The sequence below is a fragment of the Nycticebus coucang genome, chromosome 20 (genome assembly GCF_027406575.1).
Source record: "Nycticebus coucang isolate mNycCou1 chromosome 20, mNycCou1.pri, whole genome shotgun sequence".
In the NCBI taxonomy this organism is placed as follows: domain Eukaryota; kingdom Metazoa; phylum Chordata; class Mammalia; order Primates; family Lorisidae; genus Nycticebus; species Nycticebus coucang.
The window spans coordinates 52,739,816-52,750,251 of NC_069799.1; the positions used below are offsets into that span (position 1 = coordinate 52,739,816).

Consider the following 10,436-nt stretch of genomic DNA (forward strand, 5'->3'; position numbering starts at 1 on the left):
AGTTGAATTGTTACAGCGTTTCGAAGCTGAAACCTTGAACTGCTTCTTGGTCAAATAACTTTGTTTCTGGTTGTAAAAAGGCAGTTTTTTTGGGGGGTAGGAAAATCCAGAGAAATTCCAAAGGTAAGTGTGTATTGGGGTGGTTCACGGCGCGGGTTAAACTTTGGAGCTCCCAGCCGGTTCTCCTTCCTCATTCCTATAAGGGAAATACTAGGCTATTCTGCACATTTTCGCTTAAGCTCCATTTTCCAAAGGAAAGGGGGTGGGGTGTATCTATTTTGGCTTGATCATGTTTTTTAAATGATTTTCTTTGAAATGATAATAGCTGTATCAGTAAAATGCAAATAAAGAAAAAATAGGCAATATTTCTTTAAAGGCGAATATACGGTGCTTTTTTTTTTTTTTTCTTTTTTGAAGCATACACGCACTGCTTCTGATGAAGTCTGTGAGTCAGGCTGTTTCTGAGCTCCGATAGTTTAATGGAAAGATTTATATACCGAGTGTATTATTTACTTTGGGAGGGGAGGTGGCAGTATAAGGGTATGCTAATTAGTGGGAGATTTTGGGGGGAAGGGGTGGAATATCAATTTTTATTGCATCACCTGTCAGGAGTGTCCAATCAGCGCTGGCTTTAGGGGAATTAATTGATGAAGGTGTCTCCGGACGAGCTCACTTCACTCTGTCATTTTATTTGTAGCTAAAGCAGCGGCGGGAATAGCAGCTGCATTTCTTTTCTCTTTCTCCCTTCACATTCCATTATCATAGTGCTCCAATGGAGAAAGAAGGAATAGAGGGGCCCAGGTACTGATCTGCATCGGGGACTCAGACCACCACACTGGCAGATCAGAAACCGGATGGTTTTTTCCCTCTTTTTTAAAAAAACGAAAACCAAAAAAAAAGCAAGAATCAAGTCAGTGTAATTTCATGGGGTTTTTTTTGCCCCAATAATTTCGCCTAGAGTTTGGCACTCCCTTCGCCGGGAATAACAGTCTTTGTTATTTTATTAGCAGGATGCCTTGAGACACACGCAGCATCTGGCGGAGGATTAACATACATACATGTGTATGTATGCGTCACGTATATATTTACTGCAAATGGTGGGGATCATTTAGCGCCCGAGATGGGAGACCTGAAGTCAGGTTTTGAAGAGGTGGATGGCGTGAGGCTCGGCTACCTCATCATTAAGGGAAAGCAAATGTTTGCCCTTTCCCAAGTCTTCACGGATCTGCTGAAAAACATCCCCAGGACGACCGTGCACAAGCGCATGGATCATCTGAAAGTGAAAAAGCACCACTGCGATCTGGAGGAGTTGCGGAAACTCAAGGCAATCAACAGCATCGCCTTCCACGCCGCCAAGTGCACTCTCATCTCCCGGGAAGACGTGGAAGCGCTCTACACCTCTTGCAAAACCGAGCGCGTCCTCAAGACCAAGCGCCGGAGGGTCGGCCGGGCCCTGGCCACAAAGGCGCCGCCGCCAGAGCGCGCCGCGGCGGCCAGCCCCCGCCCGGGATTTTGGAAGGACAGGCACCAACTTTGGCGGGGCCTGAGCGGAGCCGCGCGGCCCCCGCCAATCAGCGCACAGTCCCAGCGCCCCGGCGCCGCCGCCACCGCGCGCCCCGCTGCTCATCTACCTCAGATTTTTAGCAAATACCCGGGCTCGCACTACCCGGAGAGCGTGCGTTCGCCCTGCAAACCCCCTCTAAACTATGAAACTGCCCCGCTCCAGGGAAACTACGTCGCTTTCCACTCAGACCCGGCTTATTTTCGGAACCTGCTGTGCAGCAAGCACCCGGCCGCCGCCGCCGCCGCCGCCGCCGCCGCCGCCGCTGCCGCCGCCGCCGCCGCCGCCGCCTACTACCAGGCGTCAGCCGCCGGGCCCCAGCCCAAGGCGGCGGCGGGCGCCGGAGGCCCGGCGAGCCTGAGCTACCGGTGCAAGCGCAAGCGCGGGGCCGCCAAGGACTGCCTGCTGGCGCCCCACGCCGGCGCCCGGCGCCTGCTGCTGCTGCCCAGGTCGTACAAAGCCAAGGCGGCGGCGGCGGCGGCGGCGGCGGCGGCTGCGGCGGCGGCGGCAGCGGCAGCCGCTGGGGCCACTTGCCTGGAGAGGTTTCATCTGGTCAACAGCTTCTGCCCGCCTCCCCACCACCACCACCACCACCACCATCACCACCACCACCACCACCACCACCCGGCCCAGCAGCCGCCGCCGAGTCACCACCCCCCTCACCACCACCGGCCGCAGCCCCATCTGGGCAGCTTTCCCGAGAGCTGTAGCAGCGACTCCGAGTCCAGCTCCTACTCGGACCATGCCGCCAACGACTCGGATTTTGGCTCCAGTTTGTCCAGCTCCAGCAACTCTGTGTCCTCGGAGGAAGAGGAGGAGGAGGGAGAGGAGGAGGAAGAGGAGGAGGGGGGCAGCGGGGCCTCGGATTCCAGTGAAGTCAGCTCGGAGGAGGAGGACTCGTCCACCGAGTCGGACTCCAGCTCCGGCTCCAGCCAAGTGTCAGTGCAGAGCATCCGTTTCAGGCGCACCAGCTTCTGCAAACCTCCCAACGTGCAGGCGCAGGCCAACTTCTTGTACCATCTGGCCTCCGCCGCCGCTGCAACCAAACCCGCTGCTTTCGAGGATGCCGGCAGACTTCCCGACCTCAAGAACAGTGTCAAAGCCGAGTCACCAGAGGAGTGGAATCTGCAGAGCTGGGCCCCCAAAGCGTCTCCGGTGTACTGCCCGGCCAGCCTGGGGAGTTGTTTCACAGAGATAAGGAACGATAGGGTATCGGAGATTACATTCCCACACTCTGAAATTTCCAGTACTGTAAAGAGAACTGACCTGACAATTAACTGCCTGGCAGAGGGGGCCTCTTCACCTAGCCCAAAGACAAACAATGCATTTCCACAACAAAGAATACTCCGAGAGGCTAGGAAATGCCTACAAGCAACTCCTACGACACACTGTGCAGATAAGAACACAATAGCTGCGAGGTTCTTAAATAATGATTCTTCAGGAGCTGCAGCAAATTCAGAAAATGATTCCAAAATCCTTCATTGTCCTGAATTTGCTACGGATTTGCCCTCTTTGCAAACTGATCCTGAAGTGGATGCAGCAGCACCAGCAGCTAAAGCCGAGAATCCCTACACTGACCCAGGCGACAAGACATTGTCCTTCCTGCACAATATTAAAATCAAAGTAGAAGACAGTAGTGCTAATGAAGAATATGAACCTGACCTTATTACAAATAAGCTAAAGTGCGAGTGCAATGATACAAAGGGTGAGTTTTACAGTGCGACTGAAAGTAAAGAGGAGGACGCCTTGTTAACCACAGCCAGGGAAGGTTTTGCATGCCCTGAAAAAGAAACTCCTTCCTTAAATCCACTGGCTCAGAGTCAGGGCCTTTCATGCACTTTAGGTTCTCCAAAACCTGAGGATGGGGAATATAAATTTGGCGCCAGGGTGAGAAAAAATTATCGGACACTAGTACTGGGAAAGCGACCTGTCCTTCAGACACCTCCAGTCAAACCAAATTTGAAATCAGCTAGAAGCCCTCGTCCTACAGGTAAAACTGAGACACATGAAGGAACACTGGATGATTTTACAGTTATAAACAGACGCAAAAAGGTAGCCAGCAATGTAGCATCAGCAGTGAAAAGGCCATTTAATTTCATGGCAAATTTTCCTTGTCCACCATCACTCATTATTGGGAAAGATGGGGATTTGTGGCCAGCGTATTCCTTAAACACCACTAAGGATTTTCAGCCTCCTCACAAGGCCCATCCTATATGGAAATGGCAGCTGGGCGGTTCTGCAATACCTCTTCCACCTAGTCACAAATTCAGGAAATTTAATTCATAAAAATGTTTTGGAAGATATTTTCTTGAACCATATTACCTTCCTTTTGTTGTAAACTGCACAGGATGGTTTGTACAAGTCCATTAATGTGTTACACCCCCTTTGGAGTCCTGGTTTATCGCATTTTGAAGACAGAAATCGGATTACTTTTTTTTTCATTGCGAGTTTTTTTTTTTTTTTTGGAGTAGGGTGGGGGCGGGGTGGGAGAAGGGTTGGTTTACATTCCACAGACTACTTCAGGCTAAAGACTCAAGTAAAACTCAGTTATTACGGTAGAGCTGGAACACTTTACTGTTTCGATGCTAATAATGCACCCGGTACCTCAATTCAACTGCTACAAATAAATGTCAAAAGGTTGAATAATAAATATTACAATGAGCCATTAAGTTTATGCACTAGATTTCAGACCTGAAAGTGTAACTGTTAATTCAGTGAAAGTTTGTTAGGTTACATAGTTACACAGTGAGGTAGTAAGAAGTTTCTGTGAGCCCAAAATGGTATTTTCTGGAGCTCTTGTTTGTGGGGTATCTTTTTCTTTTGACTCCCCTCATTTCCTCCAAGAGTAGTTGCACTTAACTTTTTTTTTTTTTTTTTTGAGTGGAAAGATTGGGGTGTGAGTCCTGATTGAATGCTGGTAAAAGCTGCCTCATATATACTGAGTAAAATAAATATAGGATTGTATTTTTTTTTGTAAAGGGTGTGATTTTACTTTAAAGCCACTCCTTGCAATTGGTAAAGTCCCTTTTTGTGTTCTCACCCAAAGGTTTTAAATAAGGTGACTCTTGTTATTGTCCTGCTTATCTTGTGGTCTGAACATGACTCTTCAAACTCACAAAACAATTAAAGTATTTCTCTTAATAGCAGGATATTTTATGGTCTAACTCTTCATAGTGACAAAGCAGTAAATACAATGAAGAAAAAGAAAATGAGGGGTCAGATTTGTAACGCCCCTGATGAAAAATAACTGTTATTTCAGGGCTTTTTTGGTACCAGAACTCAGGCACTTGAATATTTTATTACCTTATACTTTTTTCTGCATCTCTCTAAACTTCTGTTTTCAGACCATCCTGTGTGTAGAGCAGGAGAATTTCTACTGCAAGTGACAATCAGAGGTGACTATCTATATTTGCACTTAAAATCAAAGTAATTCAACATGCAAATGCTAGGGTCTAGCCCTGGGTAAGGGCCATGCTGATGTACTGTGTTGTGATGATGGAAGCAGTAAATCAAAATTATGGAAATTTGCACTGTTGAAAAGCATGCTTTAGCTTTATTTTCAATTAAAAACACTGTTTAAAATTCCTGGTTCCATACATTTCTACTTATTCCAGATTGAAGAACAGTCAACAGGATTGAATGGTTTTGTTGACATTCACTTGTAATGTTTTTGCTTGAAAGAACTGCATTTATTGGGTGTAGTGTTTTGTTGTAATACTGTATGATGAGGCCAGTCAGATTCTGTATAAAGCACTGGTGGATTTCTTCCTAAATAACAACAAAACTTTGCAAACTTAGTACAAATCAAGTGCAAAAAGTTTCAGATTTAAGAAAATGAAGCAGAGATCAATTATTTTAGTGGACATTGAATCTAATTAATTTTTGGTCTACCTTCTTTGGTCTGACAAATTATGTATCTCAGAGGGTCCTTGCTATCTTAAATCTAAGAAGTTGCATCTATAGATCATAAATCACAAGGCAAAACAAAACACCAATGGAATGTTTACTGTGTGAATTTAAGTCACTATTTCTCATGGAAATTCAGTCTTTTTTAAAACTATTTAAATCCTAGTCCTTTGAGATTTTCCTTTTGTCTATAAATGTTTCAGATAGATCTGGATGGTCTCAGCCCCTAATTGCTGAATATGCTGTATGGTTTTCCTTTTATTGTAAAGGACAGAGGGGGAAAATACCTGCATCCAAATACATTTGGATGGAGTAAACAGATGCTTTGAACTGCCTCCCTTTCCTTCTTGAATGTTGCCAGATGTAGGTTCACTGGATCCTTTTTTTTTTTTGGAATGGTAGATATGGTCAGAGCAAAAATTTGGGGGTATTCACCTTGAATTCTTTTTTGTATGTAATTCCAAAGACCAGTCCATGTTACACTTCAAGTCCCAGAAAGCTGAACAATTGGCTTCATAACCTGAGTTCTTCCTCTCTGGAAGACAATACAGAATTTAGGTACAGTAAGTTGTCTTGAAAAATCAGTCTGTATAAAGTGTGACATGCACACTGGAAGTCTGTAGTTTCTACTCTCTAATTACTGCTAAGTTAAGAAAGTTCAAGTATGGTGACTACTACATTTAGACTAATACTTGTCTTGTTGGCTATGAATTCATTGTTCTTAAAATATAATTGAGAATACATTTGGAGTCTACAGAGCCTAGGTGTGGGAGGACAGTAAGATGGAATAAGCACAATTTTAAACAAATATACCCTATAGAATTTCTGACATAAAATAATGGCCTCCAGGTTTGACACTTGGTCTCCAGCCCTCAGAGAATCAATAGTTTCAGTTTATAGAAGCTGGGGAATGAGCAGCATGGACACTGAGGCATTCCAGAGTGATACTATCAAAAGGAAAGAAATTAAGTAGTCAACACAAATTTCACCCCACAGTACTACTACAAGCCAGCCAACCACAGCAAAACCTGAGTTGGGGCTTCTGTTAGGAAAGTGTACCAAATAGTGTGCAGTAACTTGCAGATACAAGGTATTTGTTCAATTTCTGGTATCCCCTTAGTGGTTTTCCCATTCTGCTGTGGGAATTATTCTTAGTATAGCTTATTTTACTTTAGTTGTTTTATGATTAGTGACAATATCTACATTCTTAAAGCTGCTATAACTGTCCCATGTGTTCAAAAAATTAAGCCTTATTGAGACAAAAAAGTTACCTCCATTGATAGATTGCATTTTTACATTTAAATGTTTTCAGGGAATAGAATTTTTTTTTAAGGCACTATATGGTTTCAGGGTCACTGTTTGCTGTATTTAAAGCTCAACATTCACAGACAGGAGAAAAATACAGGAAAAGCCTCTTTCTCTAACTTTTTGGGAATACAAACTTATTTTTTCGTCTCTCTAGAAAAGTTATTTCCTGATAAGACAGCAAAATGGAGATTTAATATCTTTTTTAAGAGATGTGTGTACTGTCTTCCAGTTAGGTTATCTGCCTTTGTAGAAAATGCAGCTTGCTCTTCCTCAACTATTTATTTTGAAAGTGAGTGCTTTTCTACTGGCTTACTTGTTTACAGTGAAGTAATCTCAATAATGGTTGTTTATTTGAAAATCAACAACAAGGAGCCGCCCTAAACAGCAATAACACAAACTAGATGGGCTTGTGTGTGGACTTTTATCTTATGCGTGTCTACGTGACTTTCAATGGACTAGAAATTCCTCAAAGTTCTAATCAACAAGAACTGGGAGTTTCTGCTGATAGGAAAATGATAGTTTGTTTGCATGCAGGAAGAGATGTAGAAACTAATTCCTCAAAAGCATTCTTTCTTTCAAACAAAACAAAAACAAAAATCCTTCGTGGTAAAAAAAATAATAATTTTTTTAAAATAAAGCATTAGCATCTCCAAAAGAAAGAAAATGTGGTGGGTTTTGCTTCACCTTGAAAATAACTTCCTGCAGAAAGGGATGTAAAAAACAGAGTTCACAGAGCCAACGGGGGGGGGGGCTCCCCATCAACTAACCTCAGGAAATTGGCAAAGAGGAACAGGGCATCCACCTTGGAGAGTCTATCCGGTCACCCCATTGATTGCCAAGATTGTTCCCTTCCCTAGAAGGAAGAACTATTTTTAATGCTAGCTTTGGTTTTGGTTTGCTCCCTAGGCCAAAGGGCATTTCGCAAACCAGCCTGGGAGGTGGGGATATCTAGATAGGGCAGATCTAGAAGGTGGGGGAGGGCTGCATTTTACCTGTTTGGCAGGCCCTCTTTTGCTTTAAAAAAAAAAAATAAGGAGGGGGCCCAGCTATCATTCTTGGCCGATGCCCTAGGCCCCCGCTCCTCTCTCGCTCCTTTTCAAACTGTGGCGGCCTCACAAGCTCCTACTTTAAAAGGCCTGAGATGTTTTGCATGAAGCCCTCACAATAGGCGTTGAGGGAATTGACAGTTTCAAAAACAAGGCGTTCAGTCCTTTCCAGCTGCCGGGCCCGCTCTCTCGCACCAACTCCTCGCTCCTCTCTGCTGGTGGCGTCCTCTGCTGCGCGCGGCCTGCCCCCGCCCCGCCAGCCAGCGCTCTGGCCAGCCCCACCCCGCCCCCGGCCTGTGTTTGTAAACAGGGGTCAGTGGCCGGGGGCTGCTGGCGCGAGCTTCGGGCCTGGCGGGCTGAGAGGAAAGGCTCGGCTCGGCCTAGCGACTACAGAGCTGTGGCAAAGGGCTGGCCGGGGGGCTTAGGGAGGTTCGGGGTCCCCTTCCCCCTCACTTGCCCCCGGCCACCAAGCTCTGGGGACCGCGCTGGCCCAGGACAGCCTTGGGCTCTCTGGCCAGGTCCACCAACATGAGAAAGATGTTTAAGTGCCGCCATTTTGCATGATGGCAAACAAATTTCTTTGTGACTTTTGTTTTCCCGCCCAGATCTTGCTCTGCTCTGAATGGGTGACGATCTTGCTCCCCCGGGCGGAAGGACCTCGCTCCCAGGTTCCTCCAGCGCGGCCTCACGGCCTAGCTGGCTGACCTGCGGGGACCAGGGGCGGCCGGGCGTGCGGCCCGCCTCGGCTTCACCCTGGGGGCCGGCCCTAGGAGACTGGAACGCCTCCCCTCCCTGGGCGCTCCTTCTGTGCGTCCCGAAGTCATTGCCCACCCTGGCACACGCTGCCTCGCCGTTTCTCACCTTCTCGCCCAGGCCTCATTTCTCCTCCCCAGGCAAATGGGCCCAGCTCTTTGCATTGGGCGGAGAGCCGGCCAAAGCCTCCAAAATGCGCGTGCGGAACGCGAGTGGCAAAGGGATAGGGTTTCGCAACTGGGCCAGCGTGGCCTCCATCGCCTCCTGGGAGGTGGCCCAAGACCAGAGGTCTGGGGTGTGAGAAGGGCGCGGGAGCACAGGCAGGGCCGAGAGGAACTCCCAAAGTGGCAGAAACGTGATGGCGCACGGTTTGCTGGCTTGGGCGCCGTGGTCCCGGTCCCTTGGAACCTCTCAGTGCTGTTGCAAGTCGAATGATGGCCTGGAAACGGGAAACGTGAGACAGTGACCTGGAAAACCACCCTGGGTTGGGAGGTTGGAGTGCAGCAAGGCAAACAAAGCTGCTACTGGGGAAAAGGGGAAACAGAGGTGCACCGCAGCTAGGTCACAGGAAAGTGCAACAAGCTTGTTTTCCCGGGTGTTTAAAATGCAGCCTCAGTTGTAAAGTGTGTGAAATTACGCACTGGTCTCTTAAAGAGTGCCTAATTTATAGTAAATAGTAAGGTCTTTGTAAATGGCTTTATTATGTTGTTTCTTGTTAATTGTTGAGAAAATCCCCATTGTTGAGTGTGAAAGGCTTTATGAGCTAACCTGGTCCTCGGCGCAATCAGAGGGCAGTAAATGGCCGCTCGGCCTTTAGGCCCCGCGCGGAAGCTGACGCCGGCCGGGAGTGCTGCGAGGAACCTCTGGAGATGCCGCCTCGGTCTAGGAAGAAAGTGGCCGGGCTTTCCAGGTTTTAATTAATGAGAAGGCGTGTTTTGAACTCGCGGGCCCCAAGAACAGCTGGCTGAGTGCGGCGAGGGTAACCGGGCGGGCTGTGGAGACCCGGCCGGCCGTGTGGAGGCGGAGAGGGCCCGGGCTCCCCTCTCTGGTCACAGGCCGCAGGGGGTCGCGCCTCGACTGCAGGCTGGCAGGCGCGGGGCGCCGGCTGGAGCTGTGCTGCGCTGGGCTCGGATCTTGGGCTTTGTCTCCAGGACTCCAGGCACTGGGAGCGCGGGCTTAGGCCGGTCCGGCCAGGCCTGCAGAATCCCTGAAAATTCCTGGCGGGCCGGGGAACTGGAGGGGCTGCAGGCAGAGCCGGCTGGGGGAGAGCTCCAGGCCCCTGCTAGGGCCTCTTGCCTTTTGTTTAAAGCGATCTCTCTTTTCTCTCTCCCCACTCCCTTTTCCTTTCCCTCCTTTCTCCCTTTCCCTCGTTGTCTCTCTTTCTCTTCTGCTAATGCACGGACACACACACACACACACACATACACTGTCCCTCTCCATTAGAAACCTGAAATACACTCAGAAGACAGGAGAAATAATAGGAAGGGTTTTTGGTTTTGTTTAACAAGGACAAGAATTTCTTCTTTATTCTAAAATAAGACATTCCTATTTCTTTTTCCCATATCCTCCAGTTGTCTTTCCAGCCAGTTGAGACCCGGGAAGGGTATGGACAAAACCAGGGAGACGCTGGGTTCATTGCATTAACTTTGCGGAGAGGATTGGGTCCCGCAGGCCAGGAGAGGTCGGGCGGAGAGCGCCTCCCTGGCTCGTCCCCGAGGCCTTTCCCGGGTCTTAGGACCCGGTGGGTCTGGGGAAAAGCAGCAGCCTGCTCTTCGCAGCCTCCGAGCTCTGGCAGTGCAACTAGAAGGAAGAGAATTCCTTCTTGAGCCTTCACTGGTGGAAGAAAACCTGTGTTAGGTGGG

The 10,436-nt window shown here is 48.1% G+C and overlaps 1 protein-coding gene across 1 annotated transcript; it reads left to right on the plus strand.

The window, feature by feature from the left end:
• Nucleotides 1-844: 844 nt before the first annotated feature.
• On the plus strand, nt 845-4,001 carry SKIDA1 (SKI/DACH domain containing 1). The gene is made up of 2 exons (XM_053573252.1): nt 845-910; nt 1,011-4,001. The coding sequence occupies exon 2, from the start codon at nt 1,121-1,123 to the stop codon at nt 3,845-3,847; it is 2,727 nt and encodes a 908-aa protein (XP_053429227.1). The 5' UTR covers nt 845-910; nt 1,011-1,120; the 3' UTR covers nt 3,848-4,001.
• Nucleotides 4,002-10,436: the final 6,435 nt, after the last annotated feature.

Excerpts from the sequence above, each read along its gene's own strand:
- SKIDA1 (XM_053573252.1), top strand. The coding sequence starts at position 1,121 with ATGGGAGACCTGAAGTCAGGTTTTGAAGAGGTGGATGGCGTGAGGCTC.